This window comes from Ischnura elegans, chromosome 1, assembly GCF_921293095.1.
Source record: "Ischnura elegans chromosome 1, ioIscEleg1.1, whole genome shotgun sequence".
NCBI lineage: Eukaryota > Metazoa > Arthropoda > Insecta > Odonata > Coenagrionidae > Ischnura > Ischnura elegans.
In genome coordinates this window covers 53,819,382-53,846,380 of record NC_060246.1, presented here as the reverse complement: position 1 = coordinate 53,846,380, position 26,999 = coordinate 53,819,382, and the positions used below count along the sequence as shown (strand labels likewise).

At 38.5% G+C, this 26,999-nt stretch overlaps 1 protein-coding gene across 2 annotated transcripts in view; it reads right to left on the bottom strand.

Moving 5' to 3' along the window:
* LOC124160750 (pancreatic triacylglycerol lipase-like) overlaps nt 1-26,985 on the bottom strand; it is a 36,520-nt gene extending 9,535 nt beyond the window's left edge. The window contains exons 1-9 of one of the 2 annotated variants that reach the window (XM_046536764.1): nt 26,203-26,985; nt 20,281-20,435; nt 19,697-19,810; nt 18,856-19,002; nt 18,638-18,758; nt 6,610-6,726; nt 6,411-6,527; nt 5,498-5,656; nt 3,991-4,164 (exon numbers count right to left, since the gene is read on the bottom strand). In XM_046536764.1, coding sequence (XP_046392720.1) covers nt 3,991-4,164; nt 5,498-5,656; nt 6,411-6,527; nt 6,610-6,726; nt 18,638-18,758; nt 18,856-19,002; nt 19,697-19,810; nt 20,281-20,435; nt 26,203-26,371 — 1,273 coding nt within the window. In that variant the 5' untranslated portion in view covers nt 26,372-26,985. The remainder of the gene's footprint in view (nt 1-3,990; nt 4,165-5,497; nt 5,657-6,410; nt 6,528-6,609; nt 6,727-18,637; nt 18,759-18,855; nt 19,003-19,696; nt 19,811-20,280; nt 20,436-26,202) is intronic. The other variant, XM_046536771.1, reaches the window with a different exon arrangement.
* Between the last annotated feature and the right edge of the window lie 14 nt (nt 26,986-26,999).

Sequence of the window (26,999 nt, the reverse complement as noted above, 5' to 3'; positions counted from 1 at the left end):
GGCGACTGGGTTTCCGAGTTGTATTGCGCAAAGATTTTACTAAACTGCATTTTCTCGTTATCTCAAGTTGTGTGCAAATGTAAATGAATACTGCGTTATTGAAAGCTTTTTCCCACTAACTTTTTTGTATGTTAATGATTGAGTTGGCTGAATGAAAGCTCACTTTTAATTGGCTTCGTGCACTGGAAATGCTCTTCGATGTTTCCAGCGAAGTAAAGATTCAAATGCTGATATTTGCACGTCATTTTATGATCATCTTGTATGTTTAATTGCATACGGTTGCTTGGACTGCATGTTAGTCGAAGTTGGATGGTATACTTTCATTTAAGGTGGGTGAAATAGTGAAATTCTTTCGCGTTAACTTGAAACTGTACCAATTAATTTGAAGATTTACCAATCAGTGGTTGTCTCAGGTGGATGCATATTTTGAAAGAGATATGGCTGTGTATTGAATTCCTTTGTGCTTGCCAATATTTTAATTCTTGGAATGTTGACGTACGTGGCTGTATATACTAGAGAAATGGACACTCAAGAATACCTATCGATATCATCAAAACGAATGAATGCATGACCACGCAATGAAACATGTTGAATGTGAGAATGATTTATATCAATAAATATCTCTGTGTCTACCCCAAATGATGCCTCTACTTAAGTGAATACCTGACACCAAGTATCTATTCACGAATTATGTAGTAAAAAACTTCAGTGAAGTCTGTGATGCTGTGTAAAGAAAATTCCATAACAATCCTACATCCTCGAGAAAATATTGCTTTGCTGCAGATAATATGACTATGAAGGAAAGTATGTTTTACTTTTTTATTGCTGCCTTTCATAACGAGATCCTATATCATCATTGTAAACATTCAAATGCGTAGCCGAAAAACGAAACAAAAACTTTCTAGTTTCAAAAGTGACAGAAACAGGTAAAAATGTTAAACGTGATATCGAGGCATGTGGAAAGAGTACATTAAGCAATTATGGAATGAAAACGCTTTAAATTCAATGCAACGTATATAAACTAGCATCTGGCTGTAGGAATATTGTTGAAATGACACATTGCAATATTTCCACTTATAGATTTATTTTACACTACGCGTTTCGTCGTTACAGCGACATTTTCAAGTGTGAAAAAAGTCTTAAAGATTTTCCTTATATATCATGGTGCTTGAGGGGAGGGTGGGAGTAAGATGGAGAATGGGGTTTGGGTGACGAGAAGCGAGCATATTGAAGGCTGTGGGGGGGGGGGGGGTTGGAGGGTCGTTTTAGGGTCTCGAACTGAGGCAGGGTGAGGGGGAAGAAAAGAAAGGTTCTAGGATGGGTGAGGGTACCCTGCACTCATTCACTGTCTTCTTTCGGGTGTGGTTGTCCGGATAGCGTCCTCGCCCTGATGATCTTCTCCTCCTGGGTAGTTGACCTCGTGTCCTTCTTCTACTGTTCTTCTGCGGTGTGAAAGTGGGGGTGTAGTGTGGAAAGGGTTTGTACAAAAAATTTTTAAAAAACCTTTGGATATAGTAACGTATTTTTTTTTTCCTTTTTTTTTCCGGGGTCAACTGTGACGGTTGGGAATCTCGTCACCCAAACCCCATTCTCCATCTTACTCCCACCCTCCCCTCAAGCACCATGATATATAAGGAAAATCTTTAAGACTTTTTTCACACTTGAAAATGTCGCTGTAACGACGAAACGCGTAGTGTAAAATAAATCTATAAGTGGAAATATTGCAATGTGTCATTTCAACAATATTACGAACTTCCACCACATCGTGCCTAACATCATACAAGATGGCTGTAGGAAGACCATTGACGCCAATATAAGCAGAATTTAGCTAATAGTTCAAGTATCTTTAAGGGAAATTCTAGAATAAAAACACATGATTAACCTAAGAACTTGATAATTACCTTATATCCAAAATCAACATAAATTATGCCAACCTGTTAAACCACTTACTATGCTGTAATTATCACGTAAACATAAAAATTTCCTAGGAAGTATAACGACCGATAGAGTTCAACTGCAAGTAATGGGTCATCTCCATCAATACTGACTCGATATATTTTTAATGAAAAGAGACATATTACGTGTCTGGTTATTTCTTGAAACGCGCCAGTCTTCTGCTATGTTTTCACCAAAAAATTAATTCCCATTAATTTCCGTAACCCACATATTTCAACTTTAACAACATATTTATTCATCCGTAAAGGACACTTTAGCCCTAAAGTGAGCTCCGGTTGGGCACTTTACGGTATAATGACGATTCGGCCATTTTTCTTCTAAAGTGGCGTTTGTGAAACGGAGAAAACAGACTTTAGCCTAAAGTGCCGTCTATGATTCGCACCCTAAATAGAATGGTGAAGAACCAAATTCCATTTCCTCAAGCGTAAATTTTGAAACGCCATGATATGCCTCAATAATAACATCGAATATATGGAGATAAAATAGATTTACAATAGAGGGAGACATAATAACACAAGAAATGTTCAATTTTTTCCACGTCCACGATTGATAAGAAATAAAATAGGAAAGTACAAGCAAGTATGGCTATCGCCAGGGATGCTGACTTACTAAAAATATTGGGGGGGCCCAAACCGGGAATCTTGCCCTGGGACATTTTATAAGTAGTAGGTTTTAAAGTTTTTTTTTAAGAATTTTAGAAGAGTCATGTGATAAACATTAGAATCCTGATAACTCAAATATCGATATCTGGACACTCCGGGGAAAATCGACAAGCCTGACACATTTTTCCTCACGCCCATAACGAATCTTTGAGGGGGCTCGGTCCCCCTCAGGCCCCGTGGGGTCAGCGCCACTGGCTATCGCAAATTCTGAGTCACGATCACATTGGACGGTAGTGTGCGAAACAGAGCGTCGGGGCAAGCACGTGCGAATATCTTGCCCACGATGCGGTCACACTGCGATCAGCTTGCCGCACAGCATGTTTTCAGTTGGAAAGATGATATTGTCATTGATGTCTGCTAATTCTTCGCTGACGTCGTATTTTGTGAACGAGGATCGAAAGAGAAAAATATAACCAACACATTTTTCCTCGTTTTCTTCAAGTAATTGCCCAGATAACAGTAAAATGACAATGAATATTTAGTGACATGTCTGTTTAATCATTCGTGGACAGATATATTTAGGTCCAGTTTGCAAGAATTTTATACGAGAGATAAATTCTGGCGATTCTTGGATATACTTTAGTGAATAGGACACATGGCCACGAAATTGAGAGCCACTGTTTTCAGGTTGAGAATAAATACGTCATACTGATCAAAAATTATGAATTAAAAATGACTAAAACAACGGTTCACGTCAGGTGGTAAGCGTACCCCTTAGGGGTACGCGACGTAACAGTCGGGAGTACGCCGAAAATAATCGGTAATTGCGGACGCCTGGAACTATGTATCTCATAACCAGGAAATATGTATACATAGTATACGGGATATTTAAAACAAACTTTATATTTATTATATTATTTATATCTAAAAGTTTCACCAACCCGTAGTGAAATTATGTAATAAAATGTGCACGTTACACTTTTGGGGGTACAATATTAGTTACTTAGGTATATACATACAGCGGGGTACGGGAGAAAAAATGTAGGGGAACCGCCGCTCTAAAAGATCAGCCAGTAAAAGATTAAAGAGCTCCATGATAATAACACAATGGTAATTTCCACACTTTAATGCAAAATTCAAGTACCGACCATGGTTTCAACATATCGTGTCATTTTCAGATAGGTACCTTGAAAATTACATTATATGTTGAAATCATGGCCGGCAGTTTCACCAACCATGTTTTGGATGTGTGTGTGGAAATAAACATTTGTGTTTTTATCATGTATATATCGAACTTCCACAAAATCAAGCATGAAACGATTTTATCCGCATTAAATAGCTAATGATCATAGCAACGCCAAAGGAATGGAAAGCCTTAATTACTATAAAGAACTGCATGATTCACTCTAGGGCAGAAAAGAAATAGACTTACTGCAAAAAGGGTGCTTATCTCCCGTTATGAGGTAGAATTTGGCGTGCGTCTTGGGCGGCGTGGTGGGTACATCGCCTACGAGGTAAGCATCGGCGGCGTGGAATCCCATCTGCGTGCAGAATGTCTTGTTGTGGTTGCCGTCGTCTTTGAGGCGGGCAAAGTTGGTGGACATGTCTGGAGAAATAAAAGCGATTCACACAGTAAGATAATTAAATAAGACGAGCACTCAACTTTACAGTGCACTCAATTAGCTAAAGTTATTGTTTGCGTAAATATGCTAGTAATTTCCGATTGCTTCACGAACACATGGAAATGACACTGAATACAAAAAAGAGACCTATTTATGTGAGTATTATACATTAGATTTTGAAATATATTATTATTTAAATAAATATTTTTCGAAATGCCACAGCCAACACCTTATCCTTCGTCCGTTTCCAATACACTTGGTTTCTATCACTTTTATTTTGGAGTAAAGACAAAAACAGTATATCCATGATGAACATTTTAATGTTCTATACCTTACCTAATTTATTCTTCAGCACCTAATTAGTCGAAAAAGAGGATTGATGTGTCATGTAAGAAAACTGGTTTGAGTATTTTGAATGGTACTATCAAGCTATCGAACATCATCCTAAAAACTTTATTAGTTTGGTCGTAAAAGTTTCCCTATTTTTTTAAATTATGTATAAAAACTTTGTCGAAATGTTGCTATAAAAATACTCTATTTCATGTTATCAAGACGCGCCATTATATACGTGGCCAAGGACATCCCGGTCATCAAAACTACAAATGAGAAGCTCAAGTACGAAATAACCTCCGGAAAAATCCCTAGTAGACCATAAAGTTAATAATACCTCCGGAAATTCTATTATCACCCTTTATTACTACGCTGCATAGGCTTGATTGCGGTTAATCATAGCGATCAAAACATTGACAAAAGCGAGGATAATTACTAACTCGGATATCACAAAATTGAGGAAAACGGCCGGAAGTCTACAGGCAATAGTTCCAGGAGGATGGACAGAGCAATTTCAACTAGAGTTTGTGGCCGGAAGAAAATATATCTAGTAGTGAAATGGATTTTGGTGGGATTCGCAGGGAATAGTCTCATAGTGCCTACGAATGATGGTCCACAGCGTCCACAGTAGTAAGATGTTCTACTACTACATCACCAATGGAAAAATAGGGAGACTTTTTACGACCAAACTAATAAAGTTTCTAGGATGATATTCAATAGCTTGATAGCACCATTCAAAATACTCAAACCAGAAAATGATGCCAATAACTTATTGTAACAAACATCCAACCTTTTCTTACGTCATGAAGCGCTTATATCCTCAAGTGAATTTGCATTAATTTTAAAACAAGGCACTCGCTCTCGATTTATTTAACTATCAGAAACGCAGAGTGGCGTTTTACCTTGATTTACAAGACACTTTAGATAGCACTTCATGTATATATTTCTCACGCGGAATTACGGAGAAAACTAAAGACTGTGACTCACCAGGGTGGATGCCATGTGGGATGCACGAGAAGCACTTCCCGGCGAGGAAATCCTCATACGAGGAGCACTCCACCGCAGCAAACGGGCACTCCGAATTGATCGACTCAGTGAAGTACTCGTAGCTTCTAATGTGGTTGCAGCCAATGTAGCGCTTCAATCCTGCATTTGGAAACAACATAGACAACATATAGATACATGAGCGATAGAAATCACCAGTCAAAAAGTAATTCATAAAGGTAACAATTTGAAAAGTCTCAAATGCATTAATAGCGGATAAAAATTAAATAAAATCTCGTGTATGATAACTCGTTAATTCAAAAAAATGGTTACCGCATAGCATAGCCAAGTATATGCATATAAACCGCAATATTTAAAGATGATTTTAAAAAATTATAGCTCATTTTTTAATATTTTTTTGTTTTTTTTAATTTTTTATTGTAAATCACCAGCACTGAATTATTATGAGATACAAAAAAAACTCCTCTACTATTACTTGGGACTCATTTGATGAACCAAGTCAACTCCATGTTCAATTTAATCTCGGTAGTTGCATAAATTTTTATTTCTCAATTCGAGTGACGCACAAATTTCGGTTCAAAATTGTAATTCCAAATGGGTTATTGACGATGCACTGTTTTTCTTCGTTGAAAATTTCGCGGGTGATCTTCATTATAGGGAACAAAAAAACTTTTGGGATGTGTCTCTGCGTCACTTTCGGATGGTCAACGTTTTCCCACCGATGACAGTCGCTTTTTCAGGCCTGCTTGGAAGAAGCATTGGTCGGGAAACGTACTCGGCCATCCAAGCAGTGACAGATACATCCCAAAAGTCTTTCAACAACAAAGTTATTAAATGTTTACCGGGATGGATTGCATGTTTATTCGTGGCAGTAATTACGAAATAATCCACCCACCTCTCCAAAAAGTTTCATCATCTTTGGACGTCATGAGTGCTATGTTGCAGCCAGGCTGGTACTCTCCTCCATTTGGATAAACGTCGAAATGTCCGATTGGAGCAGCCAGACCGAACCCTAGGGGAAGAAAAACGGCTGGGTTGTAAAAATGTAGACAAACCAATTAGAGAATGAAATACTCAATAGACGCAGCACCTACCTCCACTGACAAACGGTCTTGTGTCGGTGTGTATAATGTCAACAAATATGGCATCTGTCGGATCTAACCTCACCATGGGATCCGTTCCGTCGAACTGAGGATCAGCAGGGTCCATACCTGAAAAGATGAGGATACAAATAAAATTACAAAAGAGATAAAAACACCAATTTTTACTACCAATATTGACGATCCATCAAAATTCATTTGACTGTTTTGTCTATTATTAACTATTCCATTTCAATTCTACATCACAATTCGTGTAGCTCTACTCAATGAAATTAGTATCAAAATAGCAGTCCATTCATAATAATGAAAAGACGTGCAATTTTTTCAACAGGTGATTTAACAATTTTAGTTAATTTACAAGCCTAAAATTACGCGTAATAAAGAGAGAGCCATGCAAAAAATCTCACAGTCTGATACAAGAATTGTGATTTTTCATCTAAGGGTGCATTTTTCCAGGGGTGCAATCATAGGACGCCAGAAGAAGCAAGGAGCATGGCATGAGGGGACGAAAGAGCAAGCGCGACTTGGAAAGCATGCAGATGAAGCGACAAGACGCGATGGAAGTAACACAAGTTGGCCAAATTTCGAAGTTGTGATAAAATTAGCGAATATATAATTAGTTTATGAGTTCACACTATCCTCTCAAACACCACCACCTCCGAATCTTGCGTCAGAACGAATTGGATGTTGTGACACATCGTCAGTTATACGTCACGAAATCGAGTATCTCACGAATTATAAAGGCGCATTCGAGGGATTAAGATTCAATTCGGGGTCGTGAAAGTGATATTAAATGAAGTAAGGTAAATGCGATAAGTAACAAATTCGGTAATAGGTTCTTCCTCTAATTTAGTCTAACTTCAACATATAATCATTCACCTGTACAATAAATATTGGCCACTCCAGTAATTAAAATGTATTTTGTGTAAAATTAATAGATGACGACGATTCTACGTGGATATTATGAAGATTAAACATGGTAAAAGAAACAAACTTTCCACCTTCCACACACCTTTGCATATATCAGGTGGATTTTAACGACAAGAGGGAGCCAATCACAGGAGTTAGTTCCCATTGAAAATGACTTTGTCGTCGAAATCGATCAGCATGTATATAAAGCTGAGAGTAAAGCGCAAAGTATGATTCATTTGCCAAGGTTAAGGTATTTCCTTGACATGGTAAATTGATCATGTTTTAAGAAATTGACGATATTTAGGGATGACTAAATTAAATTGAATAATATCACTCGCCAAATGGATAAACTTGATTGAAAGAATAGCCAGCAACGTACGAGTTTGCTGTAAAGAAAAATGAACCAAGATGAAATTTTCACATCAGGGTACGCAGCCGCTCGGAAAAAATTTAATTCGCTCAACTTCATCAAAAATTATTTAAATAGATAATTTATCACACATTTAACATATTTAAAACACTGCGTAGTTTAAAATTCTACTGATATCTTTCTACCATGCTACGATGCAATTTGCGGCGATTTGATAGCGGAGGCGCGCTTGTTAATACTTTTAATGGCAAATAACACTCTCATGATTCACAAATTATTAAATTTTACAGCTAAAATTCTTTTAATACGATGAAAATGTCATGCAAATAAATAGCGCACATTTTTTTAATTAACACCAATCCATAAGATCACGAATTAAGTTCAATGGGAAGTATTTTTCGCGTATCTCAACGATCAGCCAGTTTCCCAATTTCCAGAACCCAGTTTCTTTTTATTACTTTCACGTTACACACTTAAACAGAGTAACATATGTTCAGTGTATTAAAAAATATTTACAACTGAAAACTGTCATTATTTAGCCCGTAATTAAATTGTTTTCCTTTTCTACGGCAAGAGCAACACTAGTTTCAGAAGCTAAATTCCTAGAGGGGAAAATTTATCTCTAACATACGTAAGCAATGACCAAGATGTGTCAGTGAAATTTTCCTATTCAACCTCACCGGTCTTCACTGCGTCAAAGTATGCTTGCATGGTTTGAGGGCAATCTAACTAAGACGCAGATGGAATCAACAGAACGTCATTTTTCGGGCATTATCATTGAGCGGGTCAAGTTCGGAAATACCTTTGCCCCGCTAGGCCATTTAAAAGCGTGCGTCGCAAGAAATGTGAATGGCGTCTCATCTATCGCTGCCAATCAATTGTTTTCTTTTTCAATCGCGTTGAGTACGTCGGTACTACGCCTTGTTTTGGCCGCTTCTCAAGGATAAAGACGGAGTGCTAACGTCCTCCAAGAGAAACGAAAAATCGACGTCTTACAACCTTCAACTCTTAACCGACCTTCCATTCATGCGGATCCTCTCAAACAAATTGGCGGAGAAATCGACCAGATCTGCATACTCCGTTAAGCCAAATGTGTGAATCAGAGGGGTGGCAGATGTCTGCATCCTTCGCGAAAAATCCCTTATAACATCGATGGGAAAAATTCGCTTAAGGATGTCCTGTAAGCAATACAGATCCACAACGAAGGGATTTATTTAGTTTCTAGATGAAGTGGAACAAATTCGTAACCCAGATACGACAATCCATTGGACGAGATATTGAGAAAATCTACCAATAGATCGGAATATACGTATCAGTTCTGGAGCAATAACTCTCAATGATTAAATAATCCATTCAATTTGTAAGCATAAATAATCAGGTGCTTACTAGCTTCTATCCAAATACTTCACCCACATGTGTGTAAATAGGTGCTCAACCCTATTGACACCTGCAAGGAAAATAAAAAATAGAAATCGTACGGTATGTGACCATCAAAGTCGGTTTCCTCAAAAGAGTACTCGTGCATTGTTTTTCTTTCAAAATACTACAGCGAATTGCCTTCCATCATTTCAAATAGACAATAAATAATAACTAACACTGCATTCACCTATACTATAAATATCCCAGAGTCATATATTTGAAATATGGAAAGAGAAGGAAAAAATTACGGCCCTCATTTTATTTATAAGCAAATTTATTCAATATATTAATTAGTTTCTAAATTAATTAAGAGATTAAGGAGACTTAGTAACAATTATTCATTTATATAATATGCACCCCAAAACATTATCCTCCGCATGTTTTCACTCATAATTAAAAATTTTAATTTGCCTAATTGAATGTTTGCAGTACAAATTCTGTATTTGTACTCGTATTATAATTTTAAGAATTTGTGTTACAAAAGACGCCCGAGAGACAATATAAATTCAAGACAATTTTGAAAAGCTCCTCAAGGAAAATGCATCCATCCATCGCTTAAAACTCGATTACAATACTTAGGAACACGTAATAATTTAAATTTTAGACCTTTCAGTCAAATAATACGAATAGATAAGGCAGTTAATATTTCCTTTCCCTGAGACACCTCTGTTATATTTTTCAATTCATTTTAGCAACAACAATAGCGGAAAAACCGCTGTCCCAACACCCCTCTTACTTCACATTAGGGGTCCATATAAAAATTAATCAATGCCTTTATATACATGTATATTTATTTGGCAAATTAATGTAAAGAATATTGAAATCCAAATAAAACCACGAAAATATGTGAAAAAAATAACCAATAGCAAAATCGGCATCTAACAAACAGGCTCCACAAGAGCTCTGTAAATGTTTCGACTCAATCACGTCTTTCTTCTTACTACTGCTCATCAGACAGGCTGGGAACACTCAGAGCGTGTGATCCAGGGAATATTGTTATTACTAATTATTATGTCTCTCCAAGCTTCAGTCCATATCTTTCTTATATCTATTGCGCAGTATTTGCTTTCACTTACTTTTTTGCAACAGCATACTTCAAGCCGAATGGAATATTCAGGAAGAGCACAAGAAGCACTCACCAGTAACTTGCTTATAAAGTCCGTACAGTCAACCAATGTAGAGCGTGCCGTAGGAGAATATGACTTACAGTTAGAAAACGTGCCGATTGCTAAAACATGAGACTTAGTACTTTTCCACGTCGAGTATTTATCATCTGGCTTTAGTTTCAAAGGTCGTTTTCATTTCAGAGGCGGGAGGCCAACTGACTATTCTTTGTCTTAAGGTCTCCTGGAAATATTATTATCTATATTTTATATCCAATTCTGTTCTTAAACACTTAACGTAGTTAATTGGAATTCTGAAAATTATTAATTTGAATCTTTATTTGTTTTCAAAATATAATTATTCAAGAGTTCAGATGGTCCTAAGCTTAGAAAAGATATCACTGCTACCTTCTCACCTCGAAACGGTGATCGGTTTATGATCGCGGTAGGCTTATAACTTCGTGGATTGAACATTACATTTTCCAAAATTCTCACTTGTGCAGCTTGTTTGTAAATAATATTTCACGCTCGATAATGTGTGTATGTACTAGAGCATGTGAATGGCTAATATATAATTTCCATATAAAAACCTTCACTCGACACACTAAGCGGATATTTGAGGACAACAACTGCTAATTTTATGTTATAAACAAATAGCATTCTAGGGAAAGATATGCGTGTACTTTTTTGGTAAACTACTGCATCGTTCAGCTTGCAATCGTCATCATCATCATCAGTCAATAATCCTAGGATTGGTTTGACGCAGCTCTCCATTCCTCTCTCCTATCCGCTAATCTTTTCATAGCTACATATTTCTTCTCTTTTACATCCTTTATAACCTGTCCTATGTAACTCATTCGGGGCGGTCCCTTGCCCTTCTTCAGGTTGCATAAATGTTTTTGTCACACGTCCATAAGTAGTGTGGCCTGCAAAGTACGATAAAAATCGTGGGTCGTCCACATTGTGGGTACACTTTCATGCATTTTCATTACATGTAAGCTCTCAGTATACGATCATATGTTTTCATTATTATCACTTTATCTCGGCTAAGTTTTCGTTGTAAGTCTTTTAAGACGAGTTGATGGCAAGAACAACAAAGGAAGGCCCCGGATAAAATATATCAATATACAGGAGCTGAAGTATGTGGAAGAGAAGGACTTCGTAAGTTTGAAACGATAAGGTGATTGGATATTTGAGCAGAGTGCTGTTAAAGCAATCTTTGGATGCGTAAGAGCAAATTATTTTGCGAAGCTTATTGCTGCCCGTCCGTAAGTGGTGACAAGCAGAATGTGTTTGTTCACCCTGCACCCAGTGGCGTAGCCAGGGTGGGTCCGGACCCCCCCCCCCCCCCATAAATATTAAAACACAATTATTTTCCTTCATAAAAGAAAACAAAAAATTGAAAAATCATGAATTTGCAAAATATTCCTGTTACAAATACAGTTTTTTCGATTATGAAAAGTGTTGAAATTAGTTTAAAACCCTTCACTTAGTACCCTGTTTTTCAAAAATTTGTCCCCCTGGTTTTGGAACCCCCCCCCCCCCCCCGAACAAAATTCCTGGCTACGCCACTGCCTGCACCACTAATGATGGCGAAAGCATCAAAGAGCTACTTTTATTCCCTTGATTGTTTCAAATGAAAGTTTTTATGTGCTCCTTTTCCGCGATGTCGATGATGAAATTTTTCTGCCGATGCACCAAAATTGACTAATTTTTTTTCGCATTACAGAAGTTTTCATCGCCTTATATTAAGTTCTCGATACATACACGTAGTTCAATTGCATTATGAGCATTTGATTCAGCACTATAATATTTGCGTAAATGTTTGTAAATTTAATTGCATAGATATTTTGGGGACGTTTGTCTCCGTCTGACTCATTGTCTCCTAAAGTTTTCCGATAGTTCGCTTGAACGACCTTAGAGCAGCCGTAGCGACAATAGCCTCCTTCAGAGAGGACTCTGATCGTTCCAAGTGAAATTCGACCTCTTGTCACCAAGAGTGATTGCGAATTGGAGTGTCCATTCTCTTGGCCCCCTATCTTCTGTGTATTTTCGTCCGTGGAGTGGGAGAGGGGAGGTACCGAATAAATAGAGACTGCAGATAGGACAGGGCTTACACTGTGATGAGTTGGTATGATAGACTCGAAATGTCTCTTCATAATGGCTCTCATGGGTCGCTCTAAGTCTTGTGACTGGCATTATCGGTACCCCAAGCCTTAAGGATGAATACTCATGTACCTATCTGTAGAAGTAGATGTTTACTCGTAGGTCTAAATTTGATTAATACTTTTTTTGACATAATTAGGCTGAAAGCTAACTCTTTGGAGACTTGGGTTTTTGACGTTGTTGAGTTTTGTCATATTTTTCTCGCCAACTCTGGGAGGGTGGTAGGTTGTTATATCGGGTTTGAGTTTTACAAGTTTGGGGGAAACTCATTCCTAATTTCCGGTAAATTATACTTCTGCTGAAGCAATACAGGAATCAGCTCTAACTACGAGGAAGAGGTCTATGCTGTCTGTAGTGATCTTGCTATTTCTTGTTCAAATATTGCAATTACAATGCAAGTTTCACGGGAATAGAGTATCCAGTGCCGATATTTATATTTTATTTAGTGGTGTCATCACTATTATCGGTTATTTTATTTCCATTTGATTCGATTTTGGCATTTATTTCTCCCCGAATACTTATCCTGTGGAAAGGCTTCTGCTGTGAATGAAAGTAAAAATAACGACTCGTCCCAACAAGGTCGCAAATATTTCAGAGTGTGAGTAAACAAATGGATGCAATCGCACTCGCTGAAGTCAACAGCGTGACAAGCCATCTTTCACTCCGAATTATCCTCCCCCGCAATCAGCTTCTTCCCTTGAAATCATACGCACTCGGTAATTTACGACAGCTAATCGTTCCCGTCTTCAGAAGCTATCGACTTTTGGGCATTGAACCTTGGCTAATCTGCTTGGAAAGCGGTCGAAGTTCGACGAAGACCATTCTAGCAGAAGAGACGACGTTCAAGACACGAACGAACCACCGGATTACAAAACATCGATTAGGAATAGTAACGGCACTCGATTTGGTTTCAATTGTCGTTCATTTGCATACTAATATCTTCTAATATCAGATGGGCTTGCCTGTATCACAAGAAACTCAGATCATCTTTGTATTACTCTCTGCGGGGGCCTGCTGAATGTGTTGCCTCTTCGCTCTTGTAGCACTTATCACAAATCAAACAGAGCGGAAATTTATTTACTCTGCAACGTCACCCGTGGCGTGACTTTCCATTAAGTTCTGCGAGACTTGGTACAAGTGCACGTGGAAATGAGGCTGTCGTGTGATAAGGATTCTCTCTCTTTCTCCATTCCCTGCTTCTTCGATTCACCCAAAGATTCATTGACTCCAGGCTGTTGAATCATCGCAGCTACCGCGGTAGGGGACAGATATAATCTGCGCGCTACTAAAATGTTATCATTGCGCTGACTACTTTCCGCTCAATCGTCTATCTATTATGTTTCATAGACTTATTCTTATGGAATCCTTGCTGGAAATGTCTTGAGGCAAAAGTTACATTGCGACGGTTGAAAGTTCTGGATAAGTTTGCGGATAATTTGGACGCTCTGGTTTCGGAATTCAAATGCCAGTTTTTGAGTAATAATAGTTAACGCTTGTTATTTTAATTAGAGCCACTTTTTAATTTATTACTAATACTTTCAGATGCTTTTTAATAATACAAGTGATATTGAGATGTATTTTTGATGCAGTCCTTGGGACGATGCTTATATCTCAGGCCGTGGTAACACTGCAAAGGTAAGGCTAATGGTGGAATTACTATTTTAGGAAACGTAATTTCCCTGACAGTTCAAAAATTTACATTTTGTACTGCATGGTTAATGAAACTCATGAGAAGTATTGCTGCTTACTGTTAACATCCCGATTAAGTATTATTTATTTATTATTATTTATTCTTCTCTAAGATTAAATTTAAGCATTGCAAACTCGTAATTCCAAATTAGGTAATTCTGGAAAAGATAACTGCATAAGTGACTTTAAACTCTCAACCTCACGGTCACATTTTTGAGGCAGATAATAGTACACTTGCCGTATTACGTATGCACGTAACGATTTAATTATCACTTTACGTATATATTTTGTAATGGACAATTTTCGCCGACGGCACTGCTCAAATTTCAGTTCTTCCGTTACAAATTTATAAATACACTTTAAAGTTGTTGCAATTTATTTAAGCGAATGGCTATGGGTTCAAAGCTCGACTGGAGATTAATTTGAGTTTTTTTTTATATTAACCTCAAATGTTGCGCTTAAATATAACCACATCTCGAGAATGAAGTTTGTTGAGGTAGAATTGGAAGGTAATAAATATTTCACACTGGGCGGAACGTGCTGGCACTTAAAGAAAATTCGGCTCGAGGCCCAATTTCACCCGATCTTCTGATGTGTTCACAATCAGAGAGGTCTGTCTGTCCTCGAAAATTGCTGCCAAAAATTCGTATTCAGCAGAAATGTATCGTCTATGTGTGCGTGGGAAGGGTGAGATTATGGCTTTGTTTCCGCTGTAAAATCTGAGTGAGCAGTTTATGTCTAATGCCTCTCCTTCAGCGCTTTCTCGCAGCTGACGATCAGCATATTTTGATCCAACTCCAGACGCGCACGTTTTATCGTTTATTTATCCGACCGTCAAGATAAATCCAATCATGAAAAGAGGCACGGCTGCATTCTGTTGCCACGGAAAAATGACTTATCATTGATCTGCATGAATTTTCCTAGATTGTCTGAGGTAGTAAAAATAAATGACGTAGAATTATGGAATGTTATCTTTTTTTTATTTTTCAATCGGCATGTTATGGGAAAAAAGGTTACGTTTTAGAAGTTTAATGCCTCCCCTTTTGAGAGCTCATTCATGTAGTCTTTTTTCCCGAATACTGATGACAGAAAACCCCTCTTTGCGAAATTTTTCATGCTATGTAAGGTTAGGGAAATTAACAACATAATTCGAAGAATTTTACGCTACTCTCTCTCGCTATTTTATGCTAATCGTAAAAAACAAACTAATACAATAAGCGAAGGCATGTGAGAAGGTTTTACTTTAAATTACAATGTTGTTTCGTCAAAATATATGCATCACGAGATTTTAAGGATTATTTTATGTGCCTTTCTTCATTCAAATTACTGAAATTGAAGCGATGATTTTTCATGTCTTGCCTTTTCCACCGGGCAAAATCATTCCACGAGGAATATTCTGAATAACATTGTTCCGCAAGCGGAATAAGGTCATATACTCCTACGACACGCTCTACATTGGTTGACTGTACGGACTTTATAAGCAAGTCACTGGTGAGTGCTTCTTGTGCTCTTTCTGAATATTCCATTCGGCTTGAAGTATGCAGTTGAAAAAAAGTAAGTGAAAGCAAATACTGCGCAATAGATATAAGAAAGATATGGAATGAAGCTTGGAGAGACATAATTATTAGTAGTAACAATATTCCCTGGATTTAGTTCGTAGTAAAACGTAATACAAAACAATATTTCCCCGAATCTTAGCCAGAAGCGAGGCTGTTGAGATTTTTGTGAATCCTCTTAGTTCTCGAAAGATAGTTTCTCAACATTTTGGAAACTTCAGCCATGTAGAATAGAAACATAGATTTGGAAACTTCAGCCATGTATAACTCTCCATACAGAGAAATGCAACTTTCCATTTCCCTGAGTTTCAAAATCGTTAAATTCACTGACATATCTCTTGTACAAATATTAGGAATTCATAAGTCATGAGTTTTTTAACCTACTTCCATACCTTAGATGCCTTTGCAAAAATTTGAACCCTATTCTTTTTCGATAAAACAATTATATTTTCACACCAATTATGCCCGAGGTTTCGATTTACATTTCTCGAGATATGCCAGAAACTTTTTATAGAGAAATAAAGGAAAAACTATTGACTAGTTAAAAATATAATAATCATATATTTAGGCCAATCATGAAAAAATAAAAATATAAAAAGCGCCTTTAACAGAACATTCTTTCAGTTTGCACTCACCATCCATAGATAAGAATTATTTTGGGAATGGGCTATCTGACACTAAAATAAAACGCTTATATACCTTAGTCAATCCAAACGCTGCCATCACAAATATGTACTATATTTAGTATATTATTCAAGAGGGCGAATCAAAATTCCGCTCGAACGGTCATTTTCCATTACGTATCACTCGTTTTGTACCTTTTTTCGTTTTAAAAAAATTAGGGACCATAAAAAAGACCCTTGTTAACATTTTCCTGTTCCCCAAATTTGACAATTTCCCTCATTTTTCCAAAAAGAAAAATTATTAGTATACTACAAATACAGGTAAATGCTGGTTAAGAGCTACGGTATGCCTTGAATAGTTCAAGATGATAAAGCAAGTCAAAAAGCACTAATTAGACGTGAAAAAAGGATGCAATACGAAAAGACTCATCAAGGGTGAAGTGCTTTTGAGGAAACGCTCCCCAAATGCACCCACACCAATTAAGTACCAAGTAATTCTCAGCAGCCGACTTCCTGCCTAGTGAGACGGAGGCAAACAAAAGCAATTTATCACGCACGGACGCAAAGTGGAGGAAAAAGGAGACAGCAGAAAAAAAAGACGAAGCGACAGCTTGCGAGCGGCGTCGACCGCCCCCGCGATAAGCGCCGGCGACATCTTAAGGCGCGAGACAAGCGGAGAGTCTGCCCCGGAGAAGAGTCGTGGTAAGCCCAGCGGACGGACGGAGGTGGAGGCACATACACTATACGCGGCCTCCCGAGGACGTGTGGACCTTCCTCCCCGAGCCCGTGACGTCAAACAGGACGGGAGGAACGGTCGGGGTCTCAGTGAAAATCCACCCCCGACCACCCACCACCACCCCCTGGGTCACTCCTCCTCTGATCCCGGAACCATCAATCACAACACACACACAGTCTCCGATAAACACAATTCCCCGACGATACGACTTGAGTCACAGACCCGTTAAGAGAAACATCACCGTCCACGTGGACCGTTCCTTCTTTTTTCCTCTCTATTAACGGTCACTCAAGGTAAAACGAGACCTAATTGATAACCCAGAAGGCATGCTTGACCCCGCTTTCACCTCGCTATCGGCATCTGGCGCTGCAAATGCAGTGTTATCGCGAACGAGTGAATGAACTTGCAAACCTACAAATGAATGCTCATGTAAACGAAAGAGATATTAAGTAGATAAACAGCAAGAAGAAATACTTAACGGGAAACATGGCCTATGGTAAGGCCGCCTTCCGAGAGGCGAGTTGATGGACGATCACGAAAATAGATGACCGAAAAATTTATGTGACATAAGGAACCGGGTTGGGGAGATATGTGAAGAAGTCAAGAATATCTAAACCCTGTCATGTTTAGCCACCGAGTATCCGTAAAGATAACCAAAAAACCTTTCTTCCTAAAAACAAGCCGCATTCAAAGTTCATGTTTCCCGTATCAGGGCAGCCTTGATTAAAATTAACAAAGTATACTGCGATGTTGGGCCGCAGAGATAAGTCTGATAGACAATGTCACCACTAAATAACCTTTGGGTCGAGAGTCACTGAATCTTAAAGCTTAAAATAGCCTCGGAACAAATGTTATCGCTAATGCTAGAGGTGCTATGCTATTTTGAAAAAAAAAGTTAATAATACTGAACACTAGTTTGATAAAAGCCGACCCGGGTTTAAGTAACTCGGTGCCATTTTCTAAATGCACTCACAAAAAAACTTCCCGAAAGGTACGCCATAAGCGATTTTGCGTAAAAGTTCCATGGTCCAATTTCAAAGTCATAGACAGCATAGCATACAGAAGAGGTAGCAACATGGATGGATTTCGGGAGGGCGAGGGGGAGCCTGGTCCCCCCAATTTAAATGGTAATTTGCCAAAAAAAAGTACGAAACCTGTGCATTCAAATACAGTGAAAAAAACATTGATATTTAAAATAAATTTGAGTCTCAGTGCTTAAATTGCTATTTTCAGGAGATAACTTAGGGGTTAAAACTTTTCCAGGGGAGGATCTCGAATACCTCTCCGTTTCACTTGGGGTACTCCATAGACCCTAAACACCAGTCAGGATTACTGGCCCCACAACATAAAACTCTAAACTCCGCCCATGGGTAACAATAGAGTAGTCGCAAAAAATTAATGCCAAGACGACAAAGGAGACATTTAATGAAACAAAAAATCTGTATTACCTGTGATTCGTCCAATCCTTGCACCAAACTCCTTCATTTGCAGTCCAATGTAGCCAGACACATGAGAACCTAAGCTGTGGCCGATAAGATGTATTTTCACTGGATTCACACCAGCTTCTTCCTATATAATGGACGGATTGCGAAAGATATTAGTTTAAAAATAAGATTACCTCCACAAGTGAATCAATGGAAATGGCGACCAGAAAATTTTGATTTACCATCATTAATTTTATGAGGTGTGCGGTCATCACGCCAACGAGTCGGATGTTGCTAACGGCCTGGGTGTAAGGTGGACCCGATCCACCGACCCAATCTACCGTCACCACGTTAACATCAGACTTCCTTAGAAGCTCGGCAACCATTCTCTGAAAAGAAAGTAAGAAATTCAAAAAATAAATTAACGGAGGAATATCTCCAAAATACTCGGGCAAGCATCCAGATATAGATTTTACCTTTAGTAGGAAATTGATAATACTCGAGCCATAAATATTTCACATCCTTGGCGTAACTAGGAATATGCTTTGGGGGGCTTGAGGGTAGCTGGGGGGAGCGACCCCACATCAGGTTACGGAGGTTTAAAAATTTAAAAAAAAAAGATGACACGATATTAATAAGTGATCTTTAACTTTCAGCCGATGCGATCACTATACGCCAAAACCAGGCAATAGTTTTTAAAAAAAATTTATTTCTCTGAGTCTTTGGGGGGGATCTATCCCCCTGATACCCAACCCCTACCTCCCCCATAGTTACGCCACTGTTTCACATGATATTTATATAAATGAAATATTCCAAAGGTTTCATTTTCAAAGCTCTCACTGTCGGTAATAGAGAAAAGAATACGTTGAGGAGTTTTATAGATATGACGTGGAAATAGCCTCTGTGAGGCGGAGAAAATATTCACATCGACTCTTATGATTTCCGTACTCAACATTCGAAATCCAATTTTAAAATAACCACACCGTTCGATAAATTAACACCGAATGCATTATCGGAACACAAAGCACGCACACAAATGTCGTCAACATTCCAGTCTCTCATTAACATCATAAGTAACCTCACCTGGACCCAAGGTTTCGCGGCGGTTTCCAAATACCCATGGGAAATGAAGAAAGTCTTGTGTTTTGCAACCAAATTTGAACGAAATATTGAGGTAGGGTCACCCAAGCGAAGATTCTGAAATTGAAAAGTTTATTTTTGACATGATAATAAAAAATAAGAGCAAGGGTACGCATGAGCATTTCATTACTAACATCAATTACTCTTCGCACTTATTAAATAGAATGTATAAATTGTAGGCAGAGTGATAAAAAACAATGCATCATAAAACCTAGCAAAGCGGAAGAGTCTTCACCTTGAACACACCACTAGAACATCTTTCAACACTTAATTTTCGCAGAGTATCGTTTCGAAAATTGACGATGACAGATTTTCCATGGCCAGCGAAAATTAAGGGTTCAAGTTGAAGACACTTTTCCAAAGACTATTCCATAAAATTAAGATAGTCACCTTATCATCAACCAAAATAACCAATATAAACTTTGGAATCTGTGAAATCTATTCTAGCAAATTTCGAAGCTAAAATTAAAGAAAAACATGACGACCAATTTATAATTGTGTAAAATAGTAACTCGCTTTGTACTTACATGACACTCCGTTGGGTTTCTCCGGGTGTACAGACAGTACTGTGGATCCACTTTGTCGGGACTTTCGGGAAAAAATGTAACTGGTCTCCTCAGGGATGACCATGGGTAACTTATTGAAAAGCAGCCATAGGGTTCGTAGCATTTGGTCATATCCACTGAAAACAAAGTAAGGGGTATGAACAAAGTCAGGTTCAATATATCACCTTAAATGAATGGCAAATTATAAATTTCAGTCGTAATACACTCAAACACCAGTATAAGAAAAAGAAAATCAAAGAAAGTAAATAACTCTTTTTACTCTTGGCTCTAAATGAGGGCAACGAAATAAAATACAAATAAATAAACTAATGTGTGAGAGTTACATCTTCATTGTTTTCCTAATTTTTCACCTTCACAAAAACGTGTAATAAAAATAATGCTAATAATGAAATGTGATATGATGCTTTCCCGGCGAATAATGTGGGTGAACTCTCCTCGGGATTCCCACCGGAATAATTTATCCATACCGTTATATCTCCGTTTAACAAATTGAATGACAAATAATTTAACAATTGTTTAACAAATAAAACAACATTCAGCCCTGAGGATGAGCCCCGAGTCGGAGTTTGAGACGTTGGCCGTCATGGATAAATTAATCCGGTGGGAATGCCGAGAAGAGTTTACCCACAATACTAATAACATTATCAAGAAAGACGAAAATATATTAACTACAAAACAACATTTTTACTGATGCTGGGGCGGATTCAGCATCGAATTTTGGGAGGGAGCTCATGACCTGGGTCGGGGAGTATGGAACACCCCACGGGAGAGAGTGGTCCGGATCGCGAAAAAGTTGGACAAAAATCAGATTTTCGTTGGATGTCTTTGAAAATTGCTCCCTACTTGTTCTTTGGCGTGCTATTTTCTTTTCTGCAGTTATTTTTGCGGGAAAAAAACATTATTTTAGGCGATTTCGTGGAACTTTAACTTATTAACTGGCTAATTGTAACGCCGACTGCATAGACAAACGGTAATCATGTAAAAATATGAAAATAAATTATAATTAGTTATATATTATGAGTTAATAGTCTTTGAAAATAGTCAATAAACAAAAAAACGGCCAAAAGTAGGGCTGTTGGGTGAATTGACTTACGTTAAAGACGTGCGATTTCCGGATTTCGTGAGGTTCTTCTGTATAGACTAAAAAGTAATTATTAAGTAAGTGTCAAAATAGTATTTAGGTGACTCTTTAATTCTCATATACCTAAGCATGATTAATGCCTAATAACTTTACAATTATGTGTTATGATTATTCAGCATCAGATTCTTCTTAATCTCACCCATCCTAATCCTCTTCGCATTCGCTCGCAGAATTTTGAGACTCTTGCAATATCAAGAGATCACGAACCTCCTGCGGAAGATCTTTAAGGCCCCGGCATTTGTTCAGTTCAGTTCCTAATGGGCTTACAAAAGGATCCGATGTTAGGATCAGTTTCCGGAAAATATCCTCATTCCTATGAAGTCAAGATATTTTTCTCGCGTGATGCTCGCGATATTCTCTAATATCTTTATTGCAAGATTCCTGGGCCTCCTCCGACAGTTTTCAAATAGGAAGAAGAGCCAACTCAATGTATCAATACTTAGTGCACCGTTGGTGGCATGTAAAACCATCCATAACGTCTCACAAAATTTTCCGCTGTATCGATACAGAACTTTTAAAATGTTACTAGATCAATCAAAAATCCGCAAGAAAGATATCTCAAAATTGTTGAGAACTGAAAGATTAACTCTTCTTCTACACCTGAAAATTAATTGACTTCAAGCAACTTCGTTTTTCTCATTTTGGAGCGCGCAGTGACGTCAGTGAATTTTTTACCCGGCTTCTTATATCCGAGCTACCCTTCTTATATTGGAGGTACCTGTTAAAAATAAGACTACAACAAGAATATCCCAGGGGACCCATGTCACCATTAGAATACTAGGAAAATTCGAATCTGAGGTGCTTGGAAGGTTGCGAAATACAACATCAGGGAAATCAACAATTTTGTCCAACCAAGTGCCATTCCTCTCCAAAAAAAAAAAAAAAAAAAAGTTTGATCGCGAACTAGCCCACCATCTTCTCTCGTAGAAATAAAAAATTGCATGTTCAACAAATTAATAAGCTCAAGTCTTGCCTCCTCATCTCCGAGTAATCTGAAACAACTCTCTAGATATGCATTCAAATTCCTTTTTCGAGCATCCATGGTTTTCTCTTTTTTCTCCAGCATTTTTTCGTGCAGTTCTCGCCACGTGAATGTCCGAGACATTTTTGATAATCAACAATAAAGACACAGGTTTGCAAAAAGCTATACAACAGTCTTCTTTCTAAAAACTTAGTACCAAAAAAGTACCAAATATAAGGGAAAATATGAAAAATTATTGCGGTACCTCGTCTCAGACCAATTTTAAAAAACGGAAACTAGAAACGGAAATAAATGAAACGTATGTACCTGCTAAATAATCCTTATTTCTGTGGTTGTAAGGAACTAATACATCACTGAATCACAATTTTTTTAGTTATCACAACACTATAACTTCTTCGCGAGATCACTGTAAATCACTCAAACTGTGGCCAAAATAGCACTTCTCAATTAGTGATGGGTATGTTTCACATCGACAGAAAAGGAGAAACTGAAGGGTACTAAAATGTTTCGACCGAAATTTGGATGGGGTTAAAAAGAGGAGTAATCTTTACCGATGGAAATGTGGGTACTGCCCTGGATAACTTGTAGGGGTAGGGTTGGAACTCGTAAAGAGAAATGTGAAATGTTTGGATTTTGTGCGAAAATTCATACTAGCGGCGGACCTGCAATAAAACCCTTCGAAAAGGAGGCGGGTGGAGGGTAAGGACCTCATCTATTAACATTTGCAGCTTCACTTGCAGGTCAGACCGCCCCTAGGAAAGCAATAAACTCAAGTTGGGTAATGCGCCAAGTTAAGATAACAAAATATCCCGACTAAGGACCCCTTCCCACTTCCCTAAGGTTCGGCACGCGTTCGGGTAACGGGTCTCTTGCCACTTTGGACTGAAAGAAAGGGAAGCCGGTGGTGGGTTTTCCCAGTGCATGTACCCTGTTGTATTTACTTCAAACGATTACCAAAACGCGATTGAAGTAGTTCTAAGATGCGATCGAAGAAAATATTTTTTCTCCTCTCCCAGCGTCACAACTGCACTTAACCTCGAAGACCGAAATTATTCTCTTGGTCCACACATAGATAAAGTTTGGATGATAACAAAGTATAAAATGATGTTTAAAATGCTAATCTTCTTATTTTTGTGATTCTGGCCCATGAAACATTGGAAGACACAATTTACCATGTGCCCACACTGCGCTGATGCTAGCGTGTCGACGCTCACGTCTACCACGGCTAGAAACATAAATCGGTGTTATTCGCTAAATTGCAAAAACTTGCTGCTGATTTCTTAACTAACTCCTTTATATTGCTGTACTTTTTTGTCCTCAATAGCCGAATCCACGAATGTCGACGTCACTTTTTTTATAATTCAACATTTATGCGAATTTTTCCGAAAATAATTACTCTTCTTCAGATAATTCTAGAGCAATTATCAACATCTCTAAAAGGTTGAAATCTATATTTTATGACAGTTCAATGCCTATATTACTATATTGCAAAGTTAGTTTACGAATATAATTGGCGGCGTAAAGCCAAAAATAAATCTAAAACACGTAATTTTTGAAAGAACGGAAAAATCAAGTTTCCATTAGAATTAGCGCTACTCTGACGCAATATATCTAAGCAAACAATTTTTTTACAAAAAGTAAGTATGAAAGGTGATACCCCAGACATATTACTACACAACTTATATAGTCTAAGCGAGTTTCAAGAAAGTCGAAAAATATTATTTTTGTCCACCTTTTTCCGGATCCGGCCCACTGTGGGGCATTTTTACAGTGGGGGAGTGTAGTGGGGTAGATGTTCCAGCTGTACAGCATATACTATATTCTTTTCTTTCATATGCTTTTCATCACAATTTCATGTGGTTTGACATTATTTGAAATCTGCTAAAACCAAAAATAGAACTTCCAGTACCAGAAAATTATTCATTACCCAGGTGTAAAGGATGTAAAAAATGTAACATTGAAACTTCTGTTCGAAGGAGACATCGTGCCTCATACAAAATGGCATGCGAATAATCGGTTACTCAATCTAGTAATTGTGGGAAGTGCCGCACAACGAAGGTTTAAAGCCATAGACAATTGGCAATATCAATTACTCATCACATTTAGCATGAGGCTGTATTTTATCCGGAGGTAAACACTCATTTTCCGGGCCTCGGCCATAGCACGTATCTTTGAATGGCCCGCCCCAGCCACACCTCCGGCCAGTCATCCCCTTGCTGCGTTCCTTGGCGCGCGCCTCGCATGGCATTTCGCTCCTCGCCAAAAACTGTCCTTTCGAAATTCGCATCGCGCAGTTGACGTGACGCTCGACATTTTTTTACTCCCACAGCCTATGTTTACTGGCTAGACACACTATGACGCCACGTCATATTAAAGGCCAATTTTAACACTCAAGGGCGTGGCGAATTGCCAAATAGGGTGGTTTAATTCCCCAGTGAAATTTTGAAAGGGTAAAAATAAAAATCTTCGCAAACACTTAGAACTGACAGGCTAAATCACTACCACAGCTCATTTTTCCAAGATATAAATACGGGTGATGATGATGAATAGATACTTCTCCCTCTTCCTTCATCAAAAACGAAGGTCAACAAGTGAGAGCAGAACGTCCAGGGTGCAAAATTAAATCTTAGGAAGAAGCTTCAGAGTAAATTGAATCGATAGGCAGAGAAATGGAGGCGAGAGAGATGGTCATACACAGTGTAATTGTTAGGAAAATGGTCTGGGAGGACTACTAGACGCGAAAACCTAAAATAATTCAGGGGCTATAAAGAGGGGCGGACTATGCCCGCGACATCTGAGGCTGGTGCTCTCATAAACGTCGTTCAAAATAGCAGATGACAGATGATTGAGTCGGCATATTTGGCACACGGCGACACAAGGACGAGAATATATATTAGTATTCGCCAAGGTTGACTTTGATAATATAAGTCAGGTTTGAATTAATCTAAGCCTATCACTCCAACCTGGACGATTAGCAGAAGTTTAACGGTTCAAGACCCGATAAAACGGAGTTACTGAGATGATAAAATACCGGGGTTAAAATTGGTGAAAGTAAGAATCGAGCAAAATCCTAACCTTGACCTGTCAAACACAGGGCATGAATTGATTTAAGTTCACGGATAAAAGTGGCCGAAAAAGGTTAAAATAGCATAATAATTCTGTTATACAAAACCTCGGAAAATAACTTTTTCCATAAATTAAAAATTTCAAGAAAAAATATTTACATTTCCGTTTCAATCTGTCACTATGGTCATAAATGGCTTGGCAAATTCGGTTTGCACCATTCACTAAATATGGAAATCACTGTGATCTGTTTCTGAGGCAAAACCCCATACTACCTTTCTGCACGCCAAAGACATGATAGCCTCAATCACAAAACGATTGAGACAAAGCGAATCTTAGGATTTATAGCTATTGTAACTGAGCGGTTTGAAGCAAAAAGTAGATTCATCCCTGAGCTGATTATATAGACACGAATGGATACTTCATTGCTTTTTTCCCTTTCATTGTACCCCTCTATATCGGCAAATAATTAATATTCCACTATCATTTAGACGAAAAATTAACAACTTATCACTTGAAAACCTATTTTCAGTGCTAAATATCAATAATAATTTCCCTCGAGAATACACAGTAAATTAATGAAAGGAGTTAGTTGTAAAAGCGACGGGTGGACACGTTACCGAAGGTCGGCTGTGTATTTTCTTTAAGCACTCCACTTCCGAAATATTCCGCGGTCTTAGACAAAATAAAAACTTACTTTCCTCCTTGGTGGCATTGGGCATGATGTGATCGATGCCATCGTAATCGTACACTGGAATGATGGCATTGGGCGAAAGTGTAGTCGCCACTTCCGTCTGCAAAGGCTCAGGTTGCGCGTTGATGATGGCCAAAATGGTCTGCAGCAGGACGCTCGTGTGGTTCATCATTCTGGACTCTCCTTTCTCGCCTTAATACTTGGATTGAAAAATCCAAAGGAAGAACTTCCAAAACTTTTATGGGACGGATAGAATGCGAACTCGTCCCCACGCGATTTGAACCTCGCGGTCCAATTACTGTGGCGGAGGCAAAGCCTCCAGTCTATTCACGAGCTCTATTGACGGACGAAAACCCGGAACTCGGAGGAAAAAAAACTGAACGAAACTCCGTCTGATGATTGACACTTGGAATCAAATGAGTGTCGGGACCACCCCAGATGTCAGCGATGGCTTCCGAAGATGAGGTCGACCCACGACGTACGCTGAAGAGCGAAGACTCAAACAAGCGACTCCTTTATGCGAGCAGAGATGGATGCACTCCCGACAGTGACACGGAGCAGTATGAGCGATTTTAGGCGGGAGAGAAGAAGGCACAGCCAGCAGGGCATCCGTCGGCTACAGTCACTCCCTCCCTCGCAGCGTTTAACTTCTTCCCCTGTCTTCCTCGTGGACGTAATAAGAAGACTTCCCTCTCCCTTCGGAACAGATAAAAGCGACTTGTCTTTGAGAACTCCTACGTGCTCGCACGCCTTGACTCACCACCGCCACACTACCACGCCTCTCTCTGTTTCTCTATCTC